The 27,329-nt window shown below is 47.5% G+C and overlaps 1 protein-coding gene across 2 annotated transcripts in view; it reads left to right on the plus strand.

Moving 5' to 3' along the window:
* Positions 1–6,118: 6,118 nt before the first annotated feature.
* Positions 6,119–27,329, plus strand: part of HIF1A (hypoxia inducible factor 1, alpha subunit (basic helix-loop-helix transcription factor)) — an 87,301-nt gene continuing 66,090 nt past the window's right edge. For both annotated transcript variants that reach the window (XM_015422024.1, XM_015422025.1), the window contains exon 1: positions 6,119–6,273. In XM_015422024.1, coding sequence (XP_015277510.1) covers positions 6,233–6,273 — 41 coding nt within the window. In that variant the 5' untranslated portion in view covers positions 6,119–6,232. The remainder of the gene's footprint in view (positions 6,274–27,329) is intronic.

Consider the following 27,329-nt stretch of genomic DNA (forward strand, 5'->3'; position numbering starts at 1 on the left):
CCTCTGCGAGGACAGATCTGCACGTTCCTCCCCCCACCAATAGCTAGCAATCCAAAACAGTCCAGTGGAGCCTGAGCAGTGGGTGTTGCCTTCTGATAGACTTCTGGTGATTTCAGAGGGTGTGGCATATGCAAATAAGTTACGATAATGAGTTACGCTAATGAGCTCCTGCATCTCTTTTTCTACTAAATAACCCCTGGTAAACCCCCTTCACATTCCTTGCCCTATGGCAAGCTCATCTGCACACGAATAGCTATGGATTAGGTCGGCAGCTGTGTTCACACTAGAACAAAGTTTGAGTTCTGCATGCACTCTGAAAGCTTACACCTTAAATAAAACTTTGTTGGTCTCAAAGGTGCCACTGGACTCCAACTTTGTTCTGCTCCTTCAGACCAAAATGGCGACCCCACCTGGATCTGTGTTCTAGTTAAGCCAGCCGTGGCCTCCTCTCTGCGTGCCATTTCTCCCTTTCCTCCAGTGTGTGAAAGCAACCCCCGTCTTGGCCTTTCTCTTCCCCAAAGCTGAGTTCAGTTTTGCATAAATTCCTTTTGCTGGAGGAATAGCCCCCTCCTGCATTTCATTCCTGCAAGGCGGCGATATTTTACACTCTAAATGATGGAGTTATAAGCAAAATATTGGAAACCGCTGAGACGGATGAACTAACCATAATTTTAAGAGGGAACAATAAAGAAGGTTTTGAGGGCGCATGGTTAAAGTTTTATGAGGGGGTAAAAGAAAATAACATTTAAAATTCCTGGGCTCTTAACCGAAATAAAAGTGAATAAGAACTACATACTTAATTTTGAAAAGAAGAAGAAGAAGAGGAGGAGATTGGATTTATACCCCGCCCTTCACAACCCAAAGGAGTCTCAGAGCGGCTTACAAACTCCTTTCCCTTCCCCTCCCCACAACAGACACCCTGTGAGGTAAAAGAAGAAGAGGAGATTGGATTTACACCCCGCCCTTCACTACCCAAAGGAGTCTCAGAGCGGCTTACGAACTCCTTTCCCTTCCCCTCCCCACAACAGACACCCTGTGAGGTAGGCGGGGCTGAGAGAGCTCTTGACAGAAACTGCTCTTTTTCAAGAACAGCTCTTATCAGAACTACGGCTTGCCCAAGGTCATCCAGCCAGGTGCAAGTGGAGGAGTGGGGAATCAAGCCCGGTTCTCCCAGATTAGAGTCCGCGCACTTAACCACCATACCAAACTGGCAAAGAGACATATTGGAATTACAAGACGGAAAAATATATATCTTTTTTTTTGTCTATAGTATGAGGTCAAGGGTTGTGATAAAAATGACACAAAGGGAATTCCCTTTTATATGTATTCATGTATGTTTGTGCATTCGTTTGGTCCGTACATAGGGGAAAAAAATTTAAAACGTTTTTTAAAAAGGATGGAGATTATGGGGAGGGGAGGGGTCTCTAACTCTAAAAAGCACCTGGCAGAAACAACAAGGAGGAAAGTACTTGGGGTCTAGGGCTGCCAGCCTCCAGGTGGGGCCCGGGGATCCCCTGGAATAATAGCTCATCTCCAAACTACAGAGATCAGTCCCCCTGGAGAAAATGGCTGCTTTGGAGGGTGGAATCTGTGGCATGGTACCCCACTGAGGTCCCTGTCTTCTCTAGGCTTCCATCTATATCTCTAGGAGTTTCCCAGCCTGGATCTGGAAACCCTATATCCATCCACAGCTGGCGGCCAGGGGGGACCTGGAAATCCTAGTCAGGACTGATAAGTGTCTGTAAGTTTCTGTATGTGTGTGCATGTGCATGTCAAGAGCTCCAGTGTGTAAATGCTATTCAGGCTAACCTCTAAATGAACCATCTACACTATATTTTATGTGCTGATCAAAGGTCTTTTGAGATGTAGAGCACTTGCAAATGTTGAGGAAGCCTCTAGTGCAGTAGCAAAGAAATAGAAGACACAAATAGATTGCTGGCTTCTCGGGAACCTTGAGGTTTCTTTTATGAAGCTTATCAGAGTTCCTTCAATGATACGGATCGGTAACGGTGAACAAACTTCCTTAAAGACTTCTCTTGAACGCAGCAGCTGGTACAATCTTCCTCTGCAAGATGCTGATGCCAAGGGACAGAAGGCGACATCAGGGGAAGGCCTCGGCCTCAATGCCCTGTTGTTGGCCCTCCAGAGGAACTCGCTGGCCACTGTGTGAGATGGGATGCTGGACTAGATGGACCACTGGGCTGACCCAGCAGGGCTCTTCTGATGTTCTAATGAAGGCCTCAGCCTTTATGCCCTGTTGCTGGCCCTCCAGAGGAACTGGCTGGCCACTGTGTGAGATGGGATGCTGGACTAGATGGACCACTGGGCTGACCCAGCAGGGCTCTTCTGATGTTCTAATGAAGGCCTCAGCCTTTATGCCCTGTTGCTGGCCCTCCAGAGGAACTGGCTGGCCACTGTGTGAGATGGGATGCTGGACTAGATGGACCACTGGGCTGACCCAGCAGGGCTCTTCTGATGTTCTAATGAAGGCCTCAGCCTTTATGCCCTGTTGCTGGCCCTCCAGAGGAACTGGCTGGCCACTGTGTGAGATGGGATGCTGGACTAGATGGACCACTGGGCTGACCCAGCAGGGCTCTTCTGATGTTCTAATGAAGGCCTCAGCCTTTATGCCCTGTTGCTGGCCCTCCAGAGGAACTGGCTGGCCACTGTGTGAGATGGGATGCTGGACTAGATGGACCACTGGGCTGACCCAGCAGGGCTCTTCTGATGTTCTAATGAAGGCCTTGGCCTGTATGCCCTGTTGTTGGCCCTCCAGAGGAACTGGTTAGCCACTGTGTGAGACAGGATGGTGGACTGGATGGACCACTGCTCTGATCCAGCGGGGCTCTTCTTATGGTCTTAATTCTGAGCAAGTTTTAAGTCGTATTGTCAATTCATGAAGCTGCCTTATATTGAACCTGACCACTGGTCCATCAAGGCCCGTATTGTCGATTCAGACTTGGTAGCGGCTCCCCAGAGTCTTTCATTATCACCTACTGTGGTGGAAAGTGCCAACAAGTCACAGGCGACTTATGGTGACCCTGTAGGGCATGGGCGTTGAACTCATTTGTAATGAGGGCCGGATCTGACATAAATGAGACCTTGTTGGGCCAGGCCATCAGTGTCATAAAATGTAATACCAGGCAGTGGAGAAATACTTTATAAAGGAGACAAACACAAAGATTTTTTTTACTTAAAAAAAAACATGTTTAAAACATTAGCTCTGTAAGCTTCAAACTTATTTTTGATTTATTGACATTCACCACAGAAATCTCGTGCTCAGAGTTCTGAGTCTAGGACCCAGGTTAAAACATGAAATGGCTGAGTGGTTAAGAGAGTCTGGCGAAGCAAGCTATGATGCAGCAGCAGCTGCAAAACCGGAAGCAGGAGATGGCCTGTTTCACTGTGGGCCTGATGGAAGCCCTCCGGGGGCCGCATGTTTGACACCCGTGCTGTAGGGTTTTCAAGGCCAGAGTCTCTCACAATTGGTTTGCCGTTGCTGGCCTCTTCCTGGCAACCCTGGACTTCCTTGGTGGTCTCCCATCCAAATACTAACCGGGGCCAACCCTGCTTAGCTGCCGAGATCTGCCAAAATGAGGCTAGCCTGTGCCATCCAGGTGAGGACAGATCACCTACTACCAGATCCTTTTGACTGGAGATGTCAGGATTGATCATCAGACCTTCTTCATGCCAAGAGACTGAGCCATGGCTCCTCCCCAAACTCACACAGGGGCAAGAAGAGTAAGGCCCAACAGTGAGGGAGACTACGCAAACTATATGCACACTCTGGATCACCATGCCTTGTATCCTTCACATTGTCCTAGGAATTTCAATGCTCCCTCTAAGCTGTGGAGTCCTGTGAGCAGAAATTCTACTTGGTGAGCGACTGGCATTAAAGTTGTGAGCAAGCCATTTGGCTACTGCATAAATCAGTTTGCTTTGGAGCCATCCTTCCTGAGCTAAGTCAAACATGTGTAAGCCAGAGGCTAAAAAACTGTGAGCTAGCCCACACTAACTTAGCTTAGAGGGAACACTGCCTAGGATCCTGGGAGGTTAGGGTTTTTTCCTCTGTAGACAGAAGGAAGCTTTTGGGTTGCTCATGCTGATCTATGGTCCAATGGCAAATAAATGATGTATGTACACATTCAGAAACACTCTTTTGGACTGACGCTGGCAGCGTCACCTCCCACCACGGAAAGTCAACTGAAGTAGATGGTGGGAAGGCAACATGCACTCTTCCACATGCCCAGACATGCTCTTTTGTACTGACCCTGGCAGCTTCATAGTCTACTAGGGAAAGTCAACGAAAGTAGACTGTTTCCAAGCAGGGGTCGTTTCGCAGAAAAAGAGATAGGGGAACTCATTAGCATAACTCATTAGCATATGCCACACCCCCTGACATCAGGGGCCCAACGGTGGACCTGCAAGGCCGGTGGGAGTGCGAGGAAGCCCCGCCAAGGCCCTCCCTGGCCCCAGGCAGGCAGGGGTGGGGAGAGGCGGGGAGGAAGCAACTTACCCTCCCTCTTCTCCTGCCTCCTCCTGGCTGAATGAGGGCCAGAAGCAGGGGGCGGGGCTTCATCGTGTGCCCTGCCCCCCGCACCTCACGGGGGGGGGGGAACTGCGATCGACCTCTGTTTCCAAGCCATGGTGGGAAGGCAAGGTGCACTCTGCACATGCTCAGAAACACTCTTCTGTACTGACCCTGGCAACTTCACCATCTATTAGGGAAAGTCAGCTGAAGTAGATTGTTTGCAGGCCACATGCTCAGAAATGCTCTTTTGTACTGACCCCAGTAGCATCACCTTCTGCTAGGGAAAGTCAAACAAAGTAGATTGTTTGCAGGCCACGGCAGGAAGATAGTATGCTCTCTGCACACATTCAGAAACACTTTTTTGGATTGACACTGGCAGCGTCACCTCCCACCACGGAGAGTCAATTGAAGTAGATTGTTTCCAGACCACCGTGGGAAGGCAAACATGCACTCTTGCACATGCCTACAAATGCTCTTTTTTTTTTACTGACCCTGGCAGCTTCACAGTCTACTAGGGAAAGTCAACCAAAGTCGACTGTTTCCAAGCCATGGTGGGAAGGCAAGGTGCGCTCTGCACATGCTGAGAAACACTCTATTGCAGTGATGGCAAACCTTTTAGAGACCGAGTGCCCACACTGCGACCCAAAACCCACTTATTCGTCACAAAGTGCCAACATGGCAATTTAACCTGAATACTGAGGTTTTACTTTAGAAAAAAACAACTCCTACATTAACTTAAGGTGATCCAAACAAAGTAAGGAAAGCAATCCCAAATGCTTTCATTTAGTTAAAATTATTTGGCAGAGAATTCGACACTTTAATGATGGTCTGGGCCTGGCTGGGGCGATGGCACGTGTGCCCACAGAGAGGGCTCTGAGGGCCACCTCTGGCACCCACGCCATGGGTTCGCCTCCACTGCTCAATTGTATCGACCCTGGCAGCTTCACCGTCTACTAGGGAAAGTCAACCGAAGTAGATTGCCTGCAGGCCACGGCAGAAAGATAATCTGCTCTCCCAACTGTTGAGAAACGCTCTTTTTCACTGACCCCGGCAGCTTCCCAGTCTACTGGGGAAAGTCAACCGAAGTAGATCCTTCGCAGACCATGCTCTCTGCACACACTCAGGAACGCTCTTTTGTACTGACCCTGGCAGCTTCTACCAGGGAAAGTCAACCCAAGTAGACTGTTTGCAGGCCATGGCGGGAAGGCAAGGTGCGCTCTGCACACGCTCAGAAACGCTTTTCGTTTTCACTCACCCTGGCCGCTCCACCGTCTGCCAGGGAAAGAACGGCCTTCCCTTCCCACCCCCTCTCAGCCGCCCCTTCTTGTTTCCCCTCAGAAACGGCTGAAACCCGGCCTTGCCCCACACACGAAGCGGAGGTCTCCTCCTCCCCACCCTTCCCCGAGCGCCGTGGGGCGGCCGCGGCCTCCTCCGACGAGAGGGGGGCCGGTCCGCCAGGCGGCCGCTGAGTGGCGCAGGCCGCGCTCGTGACTGGAAGGCCGGGCCTGGGCACCACCCCGGCTCCGCCTCGCCCGCCCGCCCCCTCGGCTCACCAGCCCCGCGTTACCTCACTCCGCCCGACGCCTCCTCCAGCACGACCGGCCTCGCTCGCTCGCTCGCTCGCTCCGCGTCGGGCCGACCTTCTGAGGCGACTCCGCCGCCAGGCCCCGCCGCTCTGCGAGAGCCGCCCCGGCCGCCGCCATGGACTCCGACGCGACGGGCGGCGCCAGCGACAAGAAAAGGTAAGGCGGCGGCCCTCCTTCTCCTGCCTCCTTCCCCCGCCCGCCGCCGCGGCCTGGCCCGACAGCGCCGGCCTTTCCCGCCGGGGGCAGCTTGGGGGTGGTGGTGGTGAAGGAAGAAAGGGCAGACGGGGTCGTCTCCATTTTGCGCCTCTCGTTTGGCGCCCGGGTGGCGGGTTTGGCCCCCATGCTTTGGGTGCGCGAAGGCCAAAAAGAAAAGATGCAGGGAAAAGGAGCGCAGCTATGGAGGCGCCTTTCTTTGCACCTTCGCCCCACATCCATCTTCACACACACACACACACACCCTTAAAAGAAAGACGGGCCATTGGCCTGATCCAGCACTGGCTTCTCTTATGTTCTTAAAGAAAGAAAGAAAAAGGGGAGGGAAATAACGTCTTCCCTTATGGGACTTTCCTTCACGGGCACCCAAGACAAGCCAGAGGCTTATAGGAGGATAATGGGGGGGAGTCGATGCTCGCCATCCTGATGGTGCAGTCCTGGGTGCCCACTTGCTCCAGCGTTAGGCCCTCTCTGAAAGCAGGGCGCTTAGACTGGAGGGGGACTCTGCATAGTGAGCCCTCTTCCTGTTCTCAGGGCTGGCTGCCCCCCAGTTGTGTTCCAAGAAAGGTGCTTCTCCATTTTGGGGAGGGGGGGAGGGCGAAAGGGGTCTGGCTGTGCTTGCAAAGAACACCCCCTCCCCCATAGCTGGCATCCTTTCTACACCTCTCTTTGCAGTCTCCTATTATTATGCTTTTGGGGCTTTTTTTTAGCAGCAACCCCCCCCCCCCAAGTTTTCTTTGTAAACCTCTTTCAGTCTCCCTGCTTTGTAAATCTCTTGATTCTCCCCTTCCCTCCCCAGCCTTCATCCCTTAACATTCCCCCCCCCCATTCTCTCCTCTTCTCCATCCTTCTCTCTCTCTTAAGAGGGCATTTTTGCCGTTTCCTTTCTTCCCCTCCTCCCAACTGTCCACGTCGCCATTTTGGTGGAAGGGTGAGTGGTGAGAGCTAAGGGAGGTGGGGATTCAGGGAGTATATCTGGGGGGGGGGTTGCAAGAGGGGAGGGTGCTGGGAGGTTGTTATGAGTCGTGCAACTTTCTTGGGGAGCTCGGTTGAATGATGCCCGGCAAGGTTGAATCAGGCCTGCAAGGCTGAATTTAAAACCTAATCGGAACAAGGTGGTGTGATGTAAAATGAAAGAGTTGTCTCTGGTTTCTTCGGTGCACACAGTGTGGGGTGATGTTAATGCACCTGAGCTCTCCTGAGTGTGCCTTGATTGTGCTCTTTCTTTCTTTTTTGCAATCTGGACAGAATGGTATTCGACTGTATATGTTTCCAAGTTTTTTCCTGGGTTTTGCTGTTGTTCGTTTTTGCAAGCAGACTGAAAGAGTGATTAGATTGAAGAAGAAATGGAATAATTTTTAGAGAGAGAGAGAGAGAGAGAGAGAGAGAAAAATACTTTTCCTTTTCGTGGGTGAAAGTGGGAAGGAGAGCTGAAAAATTTAGACGCTGGTTTTTAAAGGTTGCCTTTGTCTTTTCCGTGGCAGTACAGAAATTGTCTTGAACAAAAGAGACGAGAATTCAAGTTCCTTTTGTCTGCAGAAAGTTTTTTTTTTAATCACGATGAGCTTTAGAGGGGGAAATGTAATTACAGTGTAATTAAAATGTTCAGATACAGCATTACAAAGGGACTGTCTGTTTTCTGCCACGTTTCCCTTCTCTTTTAATATCAAGCACTTGACCTGCGATTTCTTAATTTGTGTCATTTGGTCTGTATTGTGTACGGAACTCTTCGTTGAAAGGTGGGCGGGGGAAAATTACAGGCCTTTTAAAAATAATTATAAATTCACCGTGTCACTTGCCCTGGCTTTTGAAGCGGAATCCACCAAAAAGTTCAAGTAATGGACATTCACCCTTGTTCCATACTGCAAATAGCTTTTTGTTGTCCCCTAAAACGATACAGGAACAGAATGGTTTTGTTTTTTTTAAGGTTCCCTCAGATAACGTGTTTTGATCAAATGTGGTTCTCCCCCCCCCCCCATAGTTACTCTCAGAGATGCGGCTGTTTTCCCTGCTTTCTCTAACCCCTTATACTGTAGTTCTGATGGCGTTGGTGGTGGAGAACGCCCTCAAGTCACAGCTGACTTATGGCGACCCCGTGGGGTTTTCAAAACAAGAGACGTTCAGAGCCGGTTTGCCATTGCCTGCCCCTGTGTAGTGACCCTGGACTTCCTTGGTGGTCTCCCATCCAGATATTAGCCAGGGCCGACCCTGCTTAGCTTCCGAAATCGGACAAGAATGGACTAGCTTGGACTATCCAGGTCAGGGCGGTTGCGACAGGAGGACGGAATTAATGCAAATGGGCTGTTTTATTCAGGGAAAGACTGACCTGTGCTTTGCAACGGAATGAATCATAAAGGACGGAGGACGCTCAGAGAAGGACAGTGTCACTATTTATTTATTTATTTGGTTCAATTTCTGTCCCGCCCTTCTCGCAAGTGGGTTAACAACATTAACATAAAACAATCAAATCAAAACTGGAAACTTAACATCACAACTATTACGATGGTGCCCAGGTGTTAGACAACTGAAGGCAGAAAGGGCTAGATCCCATGAGGGATTCCAGATTGAAAGTACCCTACCTTGGGTAAACCAAGGTGTTCATCATTCTGTGTTCTCGAGATGAAGAAGAGAAGAGATTGGATCTATACCCCACCTTTCACTACCCAAGGGAGTCTCAGAGCGGCTTACAAACTCCTTTCCCTTCCCCTCCCCACAACAGGCACCCTGTGAGGTAGAAGAAGAGATTGGATTTATACCCCGCCCTTCACTACCCAAAGGGGTCTCAGAGCGGCTTACAAACTCCTTTCCCTCCCCCTCCCCACAACAGACACCCTGTGAGGTAGAAGAAGAAGAAGAGATTGGATTTATACCCCGCCCTTCACTACCCAAAGGGGTCTCAGAGCGGCTTACAAACTCCTTTCCCTTCCCCTCCCCACAACAGGCACCCTGTGAGGTAGAAGAAGAAGAAGAGATTGGATTTATACCCCGCCCTTCACTACCCAAAGGGGTCTCAGAGCGGCTTACAAACTCCTTTCCCTCCCCCTCCCCACAACAGACACCCTGTGAGGTAGGTGGGGCTGAGAGAGCTCTTGACAGAAATGGCTCTTTTTCAAGAACAGCTGTGCCAGAACTATGGCTTGCCCAAGGTCATCCAGCAGGTGCAAGTGGAGAAGGAGGAGATTGGATTTATACCCCACCCTTCACTACCCAGAGGAGTCTGAGAGCAGCTTACAAACTCCTTTCCCTTCCCCTCCCCACAACAGACACCCTGTGAGGTAGGTGGGGCTGAGAGAGCTCTGACAGAAACGGCTCTTTTTCAAGAACAGCTGTGCCAGAACTATGGCTTGCCCAAAGTCATCCAGCAGGTGCAAGTGGAGGAGTGGGGAATCAAACCTGGTTCTCCCAGATTAGAGTCCGCACACCTAACCACTACACCACACTGAAGACCATGGTACAGATGGCAATAGAGAGGTAACAGGATGGTAACAGGAGGGGGCAGATGATAGTTGACATTTCTCTTTTGTAAAAGCAGAAGAGGTTATTTGGAACTCTACAGTTGCCCAGACTTTTACTTGGGATGCTCAGAACTACTGCTGGATCTTCCCAGGCTGGTTTCTATTGGACTTCCCCTCAAGCAATGGCCGCAAAAAGTATGGTGGGACCAGCAGTAATTTCTTGATATGTTGGTATACCTTGGCTTTGTACAGTTTTGGAGACTGCAGACCATTCAGTGACAACACTCAGGCTCCATTAAATGACCACACTGAGGCTATCGTACTTTTGGTCACATCATGAAGAAGAAGAGAAGAGATTGGATTTATCCCTCTCCCTTCACTTGCAGTCTCAGAGTGGCTTACAAACTCCTTTCCCTTCCCCTCCCCACAACAGACCCCCTGTGAGGTGGGTGGGGCTGAGAGAACTCTGACACAAACTGCTCTTTCAGGAACAGCTGTGCCAGAGCTTGTGACTGACCCAAGGTCACATCAGCAGGTGCAAGTGGAGGAGTGGGGAATCAAACCCGGTTCTCCCAGATTAGAGTCCGCGCATTTAATCACTACACCAAACAGACAAGACTTACTGGAAAAGACAATATTGTTAGGAGAAGCTGAAGGCAGCAGGAAAAGAGGAAGAGCCAAGATGAGGTGGATTGTCTCAATCAAGGAAGCCACAAGGGCCCTCAATTTACAAGACCTGAACAAGGCTATTATTGATACGTCATTTTGGAGGTCATTAATTCATAAGGTCGCCTTAAGTCAGAAGCGACTTGACTGCACTTAACGCGCATAAAACTCCACTGGTCTTTTGGGGCAATGATCAGTTTTCCTCCGACTGCAGAAGGCATGGCTTATGCGGATGCGGAAGCGGTTTGAATAGATTCAAGGTATAAAGTGCCTTACCTTTAAAGAATGTTACCACTTGTAGGCCAAAGAAGCATTGTGCTGTCATATATTAACGGAGTGGAATATTCTGGCTTTATATCGAATGGGGGATGCTTCATAACTTATGCTTTCTAAATGTATTTGTGAAAGGACTTGTGTCTTTCTGTTTTGTATGCAATCTGTGTTTCCCTTTTTACCCTAAAGATAGACATCCATACTTGTCAGGCGTACGTGCTAGGGAGCCAGGATATGGTTTTACACCATGTTTGTGTGCGCTGTGATGTGTACATGATTTCTACTGAACGTTCTGTCCAGGAGAAAATGTTCTAAACTTGGAAAGATTCAGTTACTTGTCTGTGATTTGTTGGGCTACCAGAGGGCCTGTTGGGGTGATCTAAAACAAACAGAAAACCTGCCTTACTTGCGCAGAGTTGAGTGTACATCCATCTCAGCACTTTGTCAGTAGCCAGCCAGCTGGGTTCCCTAGGCTGAAAGTTCATATGATACAGATATGGTGGATTGTAAGCATCTTTGGATGCTCCAGGAACATCTGGAGAGTCTTCCCTGGCTTGGGAGGAACAGTACTCGCATCATGTCTTCTCTCTCAGATGTATATTGACATATGAAGCTTCTTCATATGGAATCAGACTATTAACCTGTCTACCTTGGTATTCTCCTTTCTGACTGGCAGCTGCTCTCCATGGTCTCTGGCAGAGAAAGGTCTTTGATAACACCTGCAATCCGAGATTGAAACTGGGAATTCCTTTACCCACAGCAGGTGTTCTTCCACCGATCCGTGGCCCTTCCTTAATCTTTGAAACCACTTCATGAATCAAAACCTTGCCGTGATGCAGAGTTTTACTTCTGCAAACAAATCCCTCCAGAAATAATGATGCCAGATAATCACATGGCATTTGATTTGGCATTTGATATGGCATTTAGAGGGGGAATGGTCCTTGGAAATCCACTTTTTCATGATCAAACATATTCATGCCACTGCAGTCCGGTTCAGCATGGATCCTGCTAGGTTGCATAAATGCTATATTCAGATCAAATTAGAAAGAGACTGTTCAATTGCAACTGATAATGAAGTTCAAGACAAGGCATCCTCCTGGAATGAATCAAGACCTAGGTTTCCTGTGTCAATACCAATGCTGATTTCTCCATGCCTACTATCCCTCTGCATATCACACCTAATCCATTACACCTGCTATTGTCATTCACCTGCTATTATTTGGCATCTCAAATCACCCCACTTGTCAAGATATGACAGATGGTCTCACATTCTAGCTGTATCTGAAGAAGTGAGCAGTGACTCACGAAAGCTTCTACCATGCCACAGATTTTGTTGGTCTTTGTGCTACTGGACTCTTGCTCTTTTCTGCTGCTGCAGACTAAGACAGCTACTCATCTTGATCAGTTTCTGAAGTTCCACACCTTTTAGTACAGTGTAATGCTCTGTTGAATTGGACTGCACTCCTGTGTAATTTCTTTCCAAGTATGTTCTCTGGATAGATTGCCACAAAGCTGAAGTTTTGCCAGCTATGTGTGAAAAAGCTGCAGAGGGACTAATGGTAACACCTTTTCTCCCTCCGACTTCATAGTAATTTCCCTTCTCTTCTCCAGAATAGAATTTACGGTGTGCAAGTAATACTTACCTTGAGGGCCGCCCCCTTTTAGGGCACCTATCAGGATTTTTGACTCAGGAGGTTCAGGACTTCTTTAATACTTTAGGCCAGGAGGTGTCGAACTCATTTGTTACGAGGGCCGGATCTGACATTAAGGTCACTTTGTCGGGCTGGGCCATGTGTGCCGTAAGGCATAATGGCAGGTACAGGAGATGTAAACTTTATAAAGAACAGCACCTGGTAAGCTCTGAGTCGATGAGTCCTCACTGCAAGGCCCCGTGGACTGAGAGGGAGGTACAGAGGAAAACCCAAATGGGCGGACTGGAGAGCCAGTGGTGCAGTGCTGGGCAGATGCTCCCATGCCCCAACAGAGGATCATTTGCGCATACACACACGCACCATGTGCACACGCTGATTCCTGAGGTCATCTGGGACAGCATCCTGGGAGCTGCAGGCTGAGTGGAGATGTATGAATGCGGATGCAGTGGCTCCCAATTTACCAGTCAGGCTGTCCCTGAAGTGAAGGGGTTCTCTTTGACTGCTGCAGATGAGGTTGTTCTACTGTGCTAAAGCCCCAATTGGAGTGGCTCCACCCACCCACCTCCGAGCAGCCTCCATCCCCACCCTTGCACCAGTTGCGCAGTGGCCGCATAACAGCCCTGGTCGGGCCAGTTCCGGCCCCCGGGCCTTAGGTTTGACACCCTAGGCATTTTCTAGCTCAAGGACTGGGGAAAACAAAGCTGTTCACCGAATCGTGGTTGTATTTTAGTCAAGTTACAGCTTTAGTTGCTGCAGTGGTTTGATCGCCTTTGCCACCCCGAGCCATTGGGTGCCTCCTTGCCAAGAACAGAGTAGCTAAGAGTCTGAAAAGACTGAGACCTGGAAACATGATGGTGTCTGGAGCATACCACAGAGGCCCCAGCTGAAAAGAATGAGTATACCTCGGATTCAAGATCTCTTTATCAGCTGTCAGTGAGAAAGAAGAACTCCGGAGTCCAATCCTAAACAAATTTACTTGAAGCTCCCACTGTTCAAGGGCACTTAATTCCAGGCAAGCATGGATTGTATTTCAGCCTCGGACTGCGAGGCTGGTATCTGGAAAACATGTTCATATATTTAGGAGGATGACCTATAATATGCTTGTTAGGATTGTCATCTTAGGCAGTACATTGCGTAGGCATTTTCCAGCCTAAACAAGATCTAACGTTTAGAGTGTTTTTCTTTCCTCATATCCCACCTTTGCATCTGACTGGACTGTTTTTGTGAACTTAGACAGATCATGAGAGGGAGGGTTGCCTCAGTTCTTAGTTCTCGTGGCCCTTTCTTACACACCCAGGGAAATGCTGATCGCCACTTGGAGTCAGGAAGCAATTTTTCTCCAGGTCAATTTGGCTGGAGATCCTGGAGATTTTTTGTCATCTTCTGGGTGTGAAACAGGGGTCACTGGGGTGGGGGGAGGTATTTGTGAATTTCCTGCATTGTCCCCAGGGGTTGGACTAGATGACCTTGGAGGTCCCTTCCAGCTCTATGATTCTATGGCTCCCATTATAGTTAGCAGTAACCAACCCCCCACCCCTAATGCAATAAACTCATTTTAGCTGTGGTGCTGGAAGAAAGTTTTAAGGATAACGTGGTGTGCCAAAAAGATAGATCAGTGGGTTCTAGAGCAAATCAAGCCTGAACTCTCCCTAGAAGCTACAATGACTAAACGGAGGCTATCATACTTTGGTCACATGATGAGAAGACAAGAGTTGCTGGGAAAGACAATAATGCTAGGAAAAGTGGAAGGCAGCAGGAAAAGAGGAAGACCTGAGATGATATGGATGGACTCCATCAAGGAAGCCACGGCTTTCAGTTTGCAAGGCCTGAGCAAGGCTGTTAATGATAGGAGGTTTGGGAGGACATTAATTCATAGGATCGCCATGTCAGAAGCGACTTGACGGCACAATGCATTAAACAGATTAAAAAAAAAGATGGTTCATATAAAACAACTATATCCATAAAGTTAAAAATCAAACCTCCAGGGAGCACTTTAGTTTTCAGTAGGCCCCAAAGCTCTGTGGGAAAGCAATGTCTTGACCAGCCATCTAGAAACAAGCAGAGAGGGGGACCAGCCAGCTTTTTGAAGAAGAAAGGTGTAGCCACTAGCCTCCCAGAGCTCCCCCATCAAAAAACCCCATCTTGTGCCCATTTCTGACAGAGGGAACCTGGAAGAGGGCATTGAATGAAGACCTCAGTGAGCAGACAGGTTTGTGCAAGGTAGTTCTTCATCTATTTAAGTCCCGGACAGTTTAGGGCAGGGGTGTCAAACATGCAGCCCGGGGTCCAGATGAGGCCCCCGGAGGGCTTCTATCATGCCCGCAGTGGAACTGGCTGTCTTCTGCTCTTCTTCCAGTTCTGCTACTGCTGCATCATCGTAGGTTTACAGCTTACAGATGCACACCTAAACAGCATACAATTGCAACAGCACAGACATTTTGACGCAGTAATTCAGAGCAAGAGGTGTCAGTTATCAGACACTGTTAAATAAACAAAATATTGCAAGAGTGCTAATGTTTTAAGCATGTTTTTATTTTAAGTTAAAAAAAACCTTTTTGTTTGTGTCATTTATAAAGTTTGTATCTCCGCTACCTGGCATTACATTTTATGACACACATGGCCCGGCCCAGCAAGGTCTCATTTATGTCAGTTCTGGCCCTCATAACAAATGAGTTCGACACCACTCGTTTAGGGCTTCAGAGGTCAGAACCAGTACTCTCGAATGGAGTTTGGAAACAGTGGAAGCCAAGAAAGATGTCTCAAGCTTAGAGTTGTAGATTGAAAGTAGAAAACTGTTCTTGCAAGAGACAGACTAAGAGTTCACTAAATGAAATTTATACCTGTTAGGATGGTAAAGACAGAAAAGTTGCTTACACAGTTCATGAGAAATTGTTATTAAGGTGGAATAGGCCAGTTTGGTGTAGTGGTTAAGTGTGCGTACTCTAATTTGGGAGAACCGGGTTTGACTCCCCACTCCTCCAATTGCACCTGCTGATGTGACCTTGGGTTAGTCACAAGCTCTGGCACAGCTGTTCCTGAAAGAGCAGTTTGTGTCAGAGCTCTCTCAGCCCCACCCACCTCACAGGGTGTCTGTTGTGGGGAGGGGAAGGGAAAGGAGTTTGTGAGCCGCTCTGAGGCTCCAAGTGAAGGGCGGGGTATAAATCCAATCTCCTCCTCCTCCTCCTCCTCCTCCTCCTCCTCCATCAGTATAAATATTGGTAAAATTGAAAATAACCTCCATGTATCTGTTTGTACTGTTAGTATGTATGTATATGTATTTATATGTTATGATTGTTTGTGTATGTTATGTGGAAAATGTAATAAAACCCTGCCCCTTTGGGGGCAGTTAAAAAAAAGAAAGAAAGAAAGTAGAAAACTGTTAATCCAGTGTCACAAGCTTCCTCACTTGTGATTGTAACAATTTCTTCCTTATGAGTATGTGAACTGCTGACTTCTGCATATTTGGATTTAGGGTAAAGATTTCGCTGTCTTGTGGCCGTCTTGGTTTTATGAGCTCTTTTGACGCAACTGGAAGTTCACTTAAGTTTATATTGGTCATAATCGGAGAGTGACGTTAATGTCAGTCATTTGAAGCAAGTGTATGTCTTATTGAGGCTTAGTGCCGGAGCTCTGTGAATTGTGGTGCTTTCTTCCTCTCTGCAGTTACTCCCTTCTCCCTGGAATCAGTGCCCTCCTCCTCTTCACCCTTGATCTTCGGATGAGTTAATCGGGTCTTCTCCATCAGTGAGAAACTGAAACTCTCTTCAGGTTGCCTTTTTAGGTTCTGATTTAAGGGAGAACCTTGGTTATCCTCAACCAAAACTCAGAGGGGCAGAAGTTGCCCCATAGTAGGACTATGGGTAAGGAATGCACATTCCCAAAGATGGTCGCTGATTGGTTCGTTCTGGAGCACTGGTTGATTCCACACCAGTTTGAAGGTGACCCTGAACTAGGGGGGAGCGTTAAAGCAGAAGTTACAAATTTTACGTTCTGATTCCCCAAATAGTCAAAGATATTTTTAGCATGCTGTTCTTGCCTTACAAATAAGCTTTAACGATAACCTTGTTAAATGCCTCCCTCTCGTTTTAGAGCGGACATTGGATACGAAATTTATTTGAATTCTATCCTCCGAGCATCTGAGTAACCTGGCCTCCCCAGAGAAAGCTTTTATGTTATCACGGGTGTCTGTTTTATGTACGGTATTTCAAACCCATTAGAACTGAAGGCTTTAATTACCAGCATGATTTATGTTGATCATAAATCAACAAGGGCTCCAGTGTTCTTAATCCCCGATAAAGAACTAGGCTTCTGAATGCGAAGTAGCATAGCTCCTCTGAACCGAAGTGCCCCTGTGTATTCTTCAGAATCTTACAGAAGCATTTGCCCTTGCCTTTCCATCTGATTTCCATTATGTTCCTGTATAAGTACTTGGATATGAGCTGAAATCTGTTAACATGCTTTCTTTTAACTAATTCAAGCCTTTGTTTTCATATTAATTGTTAAAATTAGAAAGCGTTCTTGGCCTCACTTTTGCTTGTAAGTTTAACTCAGCTGTACCAGTTGGAGAAGCGGACCAGGTATGATTGGAAGCTAGAGCGCTACTGGAAGTACGGACTTGCTTATTATTGGGATTTTTTACTTTATAGAGGCGATCCCCCCCCCCCCCGCAAACACCATATACACCACTTTTGGAAGTTCGCCCACTCTTTTCCTTGTGATGCAGGGGTAGGGTTGCTGCTTGAGAAACAGGCACTTTGTTGGATGTACTGGACTAGTTCAACGATTGCTTTGGAAACTGGACCAGATATTTGGATGAAATACAGGCTCGGTTTTGCATGTTAAAAAGGGGGCAGGTGGAGGTCATTGTGACGTCAAAGTAAGTGTGGTTTGACAAAAAGCTTTTACAGATGACTCGCCTTCGAGTAAACTGGCAGAAGAGTGAATTCTGAATATAACATAGTTCTTCAAGGCTAGTTTTATCTGTGCAAATAAAAGCACCCAAGTCTAGAGCCCGTACATAAGAACATAACATCAGAAGAGCCCTGCTGGATCAGACCAATAGTCCGTCTAGTTCGGCATCTTGTCTCACACAGGGGCCAACCAGTTCCTCTGGAGAGCCAAGAACAGGGCATAGAGGCTGAGGCCTTCATTAGAACATAAAAAGAGCCCTGCTGGATCAGACCAATAGTCTGTCTAGTCCGGCATCCTGCCTCACTCAGTGGCCAACCAGTTCCTCTGGAGGGCCAACAACAGGGCATAGAGGCTGAGGTCTTCATTAGAACATAAGAAGAGCCCTGCTGGATCAGACCAATTTTCATCTAGTCCGGCATCCTGCCTCACTCAGTGGCCAACCAGTTCCTCTGGAGGGCCAACAACAGGGCATAGAGGCCGAGGTCTTCATTAAAACATAAGAAGAGCCCTGCTGGATCAGACCAGTGAGGATCCATCTAGTCCAGCATCCTGCCTCAATCAGTGGCCAACCAGTTCCTCTGGAGGGCCAGCAACAGGGCATAGTGGCCGAGGTCTTCATTAGAACATAAGAAGAGCCCTGCTGGATCAGACCAATTGTCATCTAGTCCGGCATCCTGCCTCACTCAGTGGCCAACCAGTTCCTCTGGAGGGCCAACAACAGGGCATAGAGGCCGAGGTCTTCATTAGAACATCAGAAGAGCCTTGCTGGATCAGACCAGTGGTCCTTCTAGTCCAGCATCCTGTCTCACACAGTGGCCAACCAGAGCATAGAGGCTGAAGGCCTTCATTAGAACTTCAGAAGAGCCCAGCTGGATCAGACCAATAGTCCGTCTAGTCCGGCATCTTGTCTCACACAGTGACCAGCCACTTCCCCTGGAGGGCCAACAATAGGGCATAGAGGCCGAGGCTTTCCCCTGATGTTACTTCCTGGCTCTGGGATTCAGAGGCTTGGTGCCTCTGAATGTGGAGATTACCCTGAGTTACCATGGCTAGTAGCCACTGATAGACCTATTCTCCATGAATCTATCTAATCCCCTTTTAGATGCTTTAGGCTGGTCCTGCATTGGTCAGGGGGTTGGACTAGATGGTCTGTATGGCCCCTTCCAACTCTATGATTCTACTTATTTCTATTGCCATCACTACATCCTCTAACAGCGAATTCCACATTTTAATAATTCTCTGCGTACAGTTATATTTCCTTTTGTCTGTCCTGAACCTGCGGCCGACTGGCCATTTCTTACTGGCTTGCCTAACCCATAGGTAAGTGATGTCAGTTATAGCACACTGGCAGGCTAAAAGAAAAAAAAGAAACTGTCTTTTTTCAGAACTTTCTTCACTTGGAGGCAGTACATGGACTAGTTGACGTGTGTGTGTGTGTGTGTGTGTGTGTGTGTGTGTGTGTGTGTACGCGTGTGTGTGTTAAATGCCATCATGTCGCTTTTCACTTATCACTATCCTGTGAATGGATGACCTCCAAAATATCCTATCGTTAACAGCCTTTCTCAGGTCTTGCAGAAGGCGTCCCTGGCTCCGTTTGACTGAGTCAATCCATCTGCTGTTGGTTCTTTCTCTCTTCTGCCTTCAACTCTTCCTAGCGTTATTGTCTTTTCCAGGGACTCTTTGTCGTCTCATAATGTGACCAAAGTATGTGACTCACTACTTTCCATGTTGATATATATGTAACTCTGAAGACGCAGGTTCTGATTACCAAATCATTGTTTAATTTTTTTTTAAGTCCATGCTGGAGGCTACACAGCAGCTCCTGCCCAGATGGTTATAAAAGAGGAGGCAAGTTTGCACAGCTTTGTTAGGACACTGCAGGAGAAGACGAGATTTACTAGTTGGATCTCGTGGCTTGGGAAAGCTGCCATTGTGTTCTGCTGGTTCTTAATGAGGACGTACCATCACCAGGGTGTCTTTGGCTCTCATTCAGCAGCTGCTAAATTACCTTTGGAGTCTGTACAGATCTGGAGGAAATAATTGAGTTATATTTTTGCGTACCTTTTGGGTAGGAGGAGATTATACTATTGTTTGCTTTGTGCAAATTTGATTTTGATAGCGTCCCTGAATGTGTAAATGGACAATGGGGATATAAATCAAATAAAATTGAATCTGTGAAGTTGAAAAAGGGTCGTGCAGCTAGCACATACACCCTTTCCTCTCTATCATTCTAAACTAGGCCTACAGACATAGGGCGATTCGGCATCGGCTCTTCCGTCCGTTGTTTTACCGAAACCACCTTGGAATAGAAATTCCCCTCTGCATTGCATGCTGCTTTCGCTTTCTCTGATCATTGGGTTTTATGGTACTTCTGCATAGATTTATGGCCGTTCAGGGGTGACTTCGCAGTCAGTACGTCATTGCCCCGGGGTATCTGAATGTGGTTTTGAGCTGCACTTTTTCCTCCCAGTTGAGAAAATGTGGCGCGAATGCCAGGGGCAGAATCACCCATAGTTTTCTCATTAATAGACAGTGATGGAACAGATCAGAGGGGAGACCTCCTTTCTGTTCCTCTAGGCAGGCAAAAGCATCACAACAACAACAACAACATGAAAGCTTTCTCTTTCCTGTCATTTTGTTCTGTGGCTGCATCAACAGCTCCCTTGGAGTACGGAATGTGAGTGTTGTGTCTGCTACTGAAATGCACACTGGGATCTCTTCGACTCCGTCCTCATGACAGGGTGATCCGGAAGCGGCAAGGAGTAGTTTCAGTAGTTCTCTTTCCTGGGAAGACTCACCGAGCCAGATGTTTACTATGTCGATGAGAAATTCTCTTTGTCATTTGACATAACCCACATACATGGACTTGGACTAGTAGCACAGAAATTAGGGATTGTGGAGCCATCTGCGTTAGAAGTCATGGAAGGGCCGCACCTGGATTCCAAACCTGATTTTGCTTATTCTCGGGCTTTGTTGTTAGCACCTTTGAAAAAGAAAGCCGTGGACTTATTTAAAGTAAAAGCTGAAGGAGGTTAGGGGAAGAGGGAGGCACTCAAAATCGAAAAGTCACGAGGTTTACCAGAAAGTTCTCAGTTCTGGAATGAATATAAGTAACCCATTCAGCACACTTACCGAAATGAATAGGACTTTGATGAGTGGCAGTCTTTGGCTGAATCTTGGTTTCATCTGTTGTTATTTGGCTTGGTGTCGGTCATGAGCAATGTTAGTGTGAGCTAGCTCACAGTTTTTTAGCCTCTGTCTCACACTTTTTTCTCTTAGCTCCAGAGCAAACTAATTTATTCAGTTAGCCCAATCGCTCGCTCACAACTTTAATTCCAGTAGCTCACAAAGCAAAATTTTTGCTCACAAGACTCCACGGCTTAGAGGGAACATTGGTCATGGGCAGTGTTCCCTCTAAGCTGAGTTAGTGTGAGCTAGCTCACAGTTTTTTAGCCTCTGTCTCACACTTTTTTCTCTTAGCTCCAGAGCAAACTAATTTATTCAGTTAGCCCAATCGCTCGCTCACAACTTTAATTCCAGTAGCTCACAAAGCAAAATTTTTGCTCACAAGACTCCACAGCTTAGAGGGAGCATTGGTCATGGGTGGTCAGCTTGTGGTACAGGGTGCCACAGATGACCCTGGAAAAGACCCTGGTAACCAGCTTGCCACCACTCAGGGGCCTCCTGACTGGTGGTGGCCGGTTACCAGGGTGTTTTCTAGGGAACCTCAGACTAGGGGAGTGTCCCAGCAAGGAAAGGCATCTTATCTTCCCTCCTTACTTCTGTCACAGGGGGTCAGTGGCATGTCAGTTCTACACTCCTGCCTGCTTACTTCTGCATTGTGCCGCTTCTTGTTCTTCAGCACAAGAAACTCGTAGAGGTGAAGGCACCTCAAAGCTGCAGTGCTTCTTAGAAGAACCCCATTTTCATACTTTGGACTGGGTTGGCAGCTAATGGTTTAGGTAGATCTGCAAGAAAAGCCTTGTGCTAGATCAGTAGCAATTCAAATTTAATATTGTTTAATTGCAATTTAGGAGCTGCGGTGGCTCAAGTGATTAAGACGCTGAACTGCAGGCTGTGGAAGGTCGGTAGTTCAGCAGTTCGAGACCCGAGTGTGCCGCATGACGGAGTGAGCTCCCGTCTCTAGTTCCAGCTCCTGCCAACCTAGCAGTTCGAAAGCAAGAAATTGCAAGTAGGTACCACTTTGGTGGGAAGGTAACAGCGTCCCGTGCGCCTTGGTGTTTAGTCATGCCGGCCACATGACGACGGAAACGTCTTCGGACAGCGCTGGCTCTTCGGCTTTGAAACGGAGATGAGCACTGCAACCCTAGAGTCGGACTCGACTGGCTTTCGAGCAAGGGAACCTTTACCTTTATTTTTTAATTGCAGTTTAATCGCCCTACCTGACTTGGATAGCGCAGGCTAGCCCTACCTCGGCAGATCTCAGAAGCTAAGCAGGGTCAGCCCTGGTTAGGGCTTGGAAGGGAGACCACCAAGGAATACTAGGTTTGCTACAAAGAGGCAGGCAACGGCAAACCACCTCTGAACGTCTCTCGGCTTGAAAACCCCGTGGGGGTCGCCATAAATCGGCTGTGATTTGATTGCAGAACAAACAGACCTAGGTAACTGCGGTTAGTCCAGTCTTGGAAGCTAAGATGGGTCGGCCTCAGTTAGTACTTAGACGGGAGGCCACCAGGGAAGTCCAGGGTTGTCCTGCAGAGTCATGCAGTGGCAAAACCACCTCTGAACCACTCTTGCCTTGCAAATCTCATGAAGTTGCCATAAGTCAGCTGCCATTTGGTGGCCAAAAAACAAACCAACCTGTAATTTTGTCCAGTTGTTGGGGTGTATCGAATCGCTTACAGGTATGTGTGTGTATTCATTTGCATGTACAAACATTTTTACGTTGGAGGGAAAGTATGGAAGCAGAGAGTCATCTGTTAAACAGCAGTCGGGTTTTTTAATTTTAAACGGGTGAATGGCCTTTAAAACTTTTCTACTTTTGGCTGTCTCAAGAAATGCAGACTGTAAATGGTGTAGAATAAAGTAACACAAGGAAGTTTCTAAAGGCAAAACTCCCGTCACTATGGTGGGTCTATAATGCTGTGGCAGAGGCTGGTATGCTTATTGTACCTGCTCCCAAAGAGAGAAGAGAACAGACTTTTCGATCTAATTCAGACTCTCAGCCATCCCTCGTGCCTTTGGCATCCCCAGACTTTACTACTGTAGTGTTCTCTGTGCAAAGTGTGTCAAGGCCGCTTTGTATGTGATTGAGAACATTAGAAGAGCCCTGCTGGATCAGACCAATGTTCCGTCTAGTCTAGTATCCTGTTCCACACAGTGGCCAAACAGTTCCCCAGGAGGGCCAAACAAACAAGGCACAGAGGCAGTGCTGAAATGCCGCCTCCGCTGGCTCTGCATATGGTGTTAGCCCCCATGGTTACAAGCCATTGATGGAACTTTCCTCCGTGAATTTCTCTAACCCCTTTTTAAAGCTTCGTGGCCATCACTGCCTTGCCTGGATGTGAATTCTACAGTTTTAATTATTCATTGGGTAAAGAAGTATTCCTTCTGTCTGTTTGTATTTGATACGACGCCCTGATCAGGATAGCAGAGGATAGCCCTGTCTTGTCAGATCTCGGAAGCTAAGCAGGGTCAGCCCCGGTTAGTATTCAGATGGGAGACCACCAAGGAAGTCCACGGTTGCTATACAGAGACAGACAATGGCAGACCACCTCGGAATGTCTCTTGAAAGCCCTATGAGTGGTTGCCATCAGTCAGCTGCAACTTTACGGCAAAAAAAAAAAAAATCTCCATCCTGCCCCCTTGTCCTCCTTTCTGCCCCCTTGCCCTTCCCCCCCTCTCTGTGTGCACACACAATTGATATTACTTACATGCTAAATATGTATAATGAGCAGAACTTTAAGGCACATTTATAATCTGAAGGACATCCTGTAAGGATGGCAAAAAGGGTGGAGGGGGGAGTTCAGTGAGGAATGGAAAGATGCTAGCTGTGGCTCCTCTGCCAGAAAAATAGTAGCCACGACAGATTTACAGGACCTTGATTTCCTTCTCAGCCATCCTTTGGTTTCAGAGTCTTCTCTCCTATAGGGCCAGGGTCCAACATACCTTTCCCCATATATACCCCAGAGAGCACTACAGTCAGGGTCTCAAAATTGATTGACCCTCCCAGGCCCCAAGGATGCCAGGCTTGCTACTACCAGGCCCAGGGCTTTCTCAGTGGTGGCCCCATACTGGTGAAATGAGCTCCCGGAGGAGATCAGGGCCCTGCGGGATCTCTTGCAGTTCCGCAAGGCCTGCAAGACAGAACTCTTCCGCCAGGCTTTCAACTAGGGAGCCGCCGCCACTATAGAGCCCTGGCCCTTGGGTTTTGACGCCTAGCCTGTGCCGGAGGAAGATCATGAGCAGAATGACTGTTAGACCTCTGTGTATACTCTTAAAGTGAGCCATCTCAAACAACTAATTAACCATCACCCGCACTTTTATGAATTTGTATTAGTTATAACTTGATTTTTTTTAGGTGATTTTATGTTGTTTTAATTGTTATTTATACATTGACTGTGAGCTGCCCTGAGCCTGCTTTGTGGGGAGGGCAGGGTACAAAATAGAAAAACAAATAAATAAATATTTGTACATTTCCAGCCTGTTTTTTGCAGCCATAAAAGACAGAGTTGCCTTGGATAACAAGCCAAGGGTCTAAGGAAACGGCGTATGTATAAGAGGAAATATGACCGTAATTGCCCTTATCTTCTCTGGGAGTTGCTCCAGAATTCCTGTAAGCTTTGTCCGAAAGAGGAGGCCAGAGTAGCGCATGATACGGCATTGTCCTCTGAACTGGCACATTGAGTACTCGATCAAAAGTGTTATTAAGCCCACATCTCCCAGAAGGTCAGAACGAAATACCAGAGGGTAGGCTGAAGTCATGTAAAGCCAGCTAAGCTGATGAAGAAAACAAAGATACGGCAAGTGAGCTGATACCTTTTGGATCAGCTTGTGTTGGTGAAAGAGTGCACAAGGTCTTCGAGCTGAGACAACCCATTGTTGGGACGTCGCTGGCAATCCTTCCAAACTGCATGGCATTTCCCTGAGCTCAGAAACTGGCCATTCTTCCAACGACAGAAAGTGGTCGAGTGAAAGATTATCTTACCTGTTTTGCCTACTCATTCTCTGGGACTTCAAAGGGTTTGCTGTACAGCTTGACACAGTATGGCTAAGGTGCCATTACACCACGAAAGCTACTTAACTACGTCATTCTCTGATACCAACCCCGCAATACCTTTCTCTAAGAAACCATTACAGGGGAAAGTAAATAAGATGCAAGTTAATAGGCTGAGAAACGGACTAGAGTTGGTCCCAGTGTTTTTGGCCACTGGGTGACAGTGTGGGACTGGATGGGCCATTGGCCTGATCTAACATTGGCTTCTCCTATGTTCAAGAAATTTTTGTAACCAGGTAACGCCCAGGATAAGGCGCTGCGGTGGCTCAAGTGGTTAAGATGCTGAACTGCAGGCTGTGGAAGGTCGGCAGTTCGAGACCCGAGTGTGCCACATGACGGAGTGAGCTCCCGTCTCTAGTTCCAGCTCCTGCCAACCTAGCAGTTCGAAAACAAGAAATTGCAAGTAGATAAATAGGTACCACTTTGGTGGGAAGGTAACAGCATTCCGTGCGCCTTGGCGTCTGGTCATGGCGTCTAGTCATGGCGTCTAGCCACATGACCACGGAAACATCTTCGGACAGCACTGCCTCTTCGGCTTTGAAACGAAGATGAGCACCACAACCCTAGAGTCGGACTTGACTGGCTTTCGAGCAAGGGAACCTTTACATAATGCCCAGGATAGATGGCAGATTCCACGTCTTAATTTTGTAGCTACTGAAGCGCGTTTTGATCATTGCATCGACATCTAGGTAGCAACACAACCCCAATACTTTGTTTTAAATGTTATCTGTTGTAAGCTGCTTTGAGCTTGTAGGAAAAATGACCTTTAAATTTGTCCTCTTCTTTACAGGGCATGCATTTTGGAGAGTCACATGCCTATTCTGGAGTATTAGGATTATAGTGTAAGGCTAGATCAGATCTGCACTGTAGTAACCACAGAGAAAATGTGTGGTAGAAGGAATCTTGGCTTCTGTTGAGACTCCTCTGAACCGTCGGGGCTTAGATGTAGTATTTGCAGTCTTTATTCTGTCCTTCTAAGCTACTGTTTTAAATGGGGTCTCTGACATCACTGCAGAGGTTTCCTTACAATGCATTTACCAGATGAATATGCAATATAATTTTGTGTGGCTCTCTGATTACTAGTAAAGGTGGCTCAAGTGGTTAAGACGCTGAACTGCAGGCTGTGGAAGGTCAGTAGTTCAGCAGTTCGAGACCCGAGTGTGCCGCATGATGGAGTGAGCTCCCGTCTCTCGTTCCAGCTCCTGCCAACCTAGCAGTTCGAAAGCAAGAAATTGCAAGTAGATAAATAGGTACCACTTCGATGGGAAGGTAAAAGCATTCCGTGCGCCTTGGTGTTTAGTCATGCCGGCCACATGACCACGGAAACATCTTCGGACAGTGCTGGCTCTTCGGCTTTGAAACGGAGACGAGCACCGCAACCCTAGAGTCGGACTCAACTGGCTTTCGAGCAAGGGAACCTTTACCTTTACTGATTACTAGGCTGTTTAATCCCTGTGACTGACTTCACAGGGACTCGTTTGGTGGAAGTGGTTTTGGACTTGCAATCGGATTTTTTGGGGGGTGGGGAGGAGAGTGCAATAATGCATGCACATCTATACACAAACACCTCATTGGGACCATAATTGGCAGTGATGCTTTATTTCAGGGCAAAACCCCCTGAATTTTGTGTTTGTCTAACCTGCCCAGACTTGCTGGAAAAGACAATAATGCTAGGAGAAATTGAAGGCAGTAGGAAAAGCGGAAGAGCCAACATGAGATAGATTGACCTATTGATTTAGGTACAAAAAATCAAAGGCACAGATATAGAATGGGAGGGACTTGGCTTGACAGCAGGACATGTGAAAGGGATCTGGGTGTTCTGGTTGATCACAAGCTAAACATGAGCCTGCAGTGCGATGTGGCTGTGAAGAAAGCTAATGCAATCTTAGGATGCATTAACAGAACCATCCAGATCACGGGAGGTGGTAGTTCCGCTCTATTCTGCTATGGTCAGGCCTCACCTGGAGGACTGTGTCCAGTTTTGGGCACCATATTTTAGGAAGGATGTTGACAAGCTCGAGCGTGTTCAGAAGAGGGCAACCAGGATGGTGAAAGGGTTGGAATCCGTTTTACGAGGAAAGGCTGAAAGAGTTGGGTCTGTTTAGCCTGGGAAAGAGAAGGCTTAGAGGGGACATTATTGCAGTCTTCAAGTATTTGAAGGGCTGTCATGTAGAAGATGGAGCGGATCTATTCTCTCTTGCTCCGGATTGCAAGACTAGATCTAATGGGTGGAAATTACAAGGGAGTCGTTACCGGCTAAATATCAGGAAAAACTTCCTAACTGTAAGAGTGGTTGAGCAGTGGAACAGACTGCCTCGGGAGGTGGTGGATGCTCCTTTGCTGGACGTTTTCAAGCAGAGGCTGGACAACCATCTTTCGGGTATGTTGTAGGGCTTTCGGCTATGCTCCTGCAGAGTGCAGGGGGTTGAACTAGATGACCTGAAAGATCCCTTCCAACTCCAACATTCTATGATTCTATGACTCAATCAAGACAGCCCTCAGTTTGCAAGACCTGAGCAAGTCTGTTAATGGTAGAACGTTTTGGAGGACATTTTGGAGGCTATTAATTCATAGGGTCACCATGAGCTGGAAGCAAATCGACAGCACATACTACACAAGCAGCCTGTCCAGCTGGCAGCTTTAGGAGAAGCTATGGAATATGCCCTCTCAGGAGACTTGTTTTACCACTTCTTTTTTTTTATAATATTTTTTATTCGTTTTTAAACAATCATTTACAACAATGAACATCACAAGCATTAAACAAGCAATAACAAGCAACTAGAGGATCAAGTAGGATTATAAACT

This window comes from Gekko japonicus, unplaced genomic scaffold (assembly GCF_001447785.1).
Source record: "Gekko japonicus isolate JY-2015 unplaced genomic scaffold, Gekko_japonicus_V1.1 scaffold166, whole genome shotgun sequence".
Taxonomy (NCBI): Eukaryota; Metazoa; Chordata; class Lepidosauria; order Squamata; family Gekkonidae; genus Gekko; species Gekko japonicus.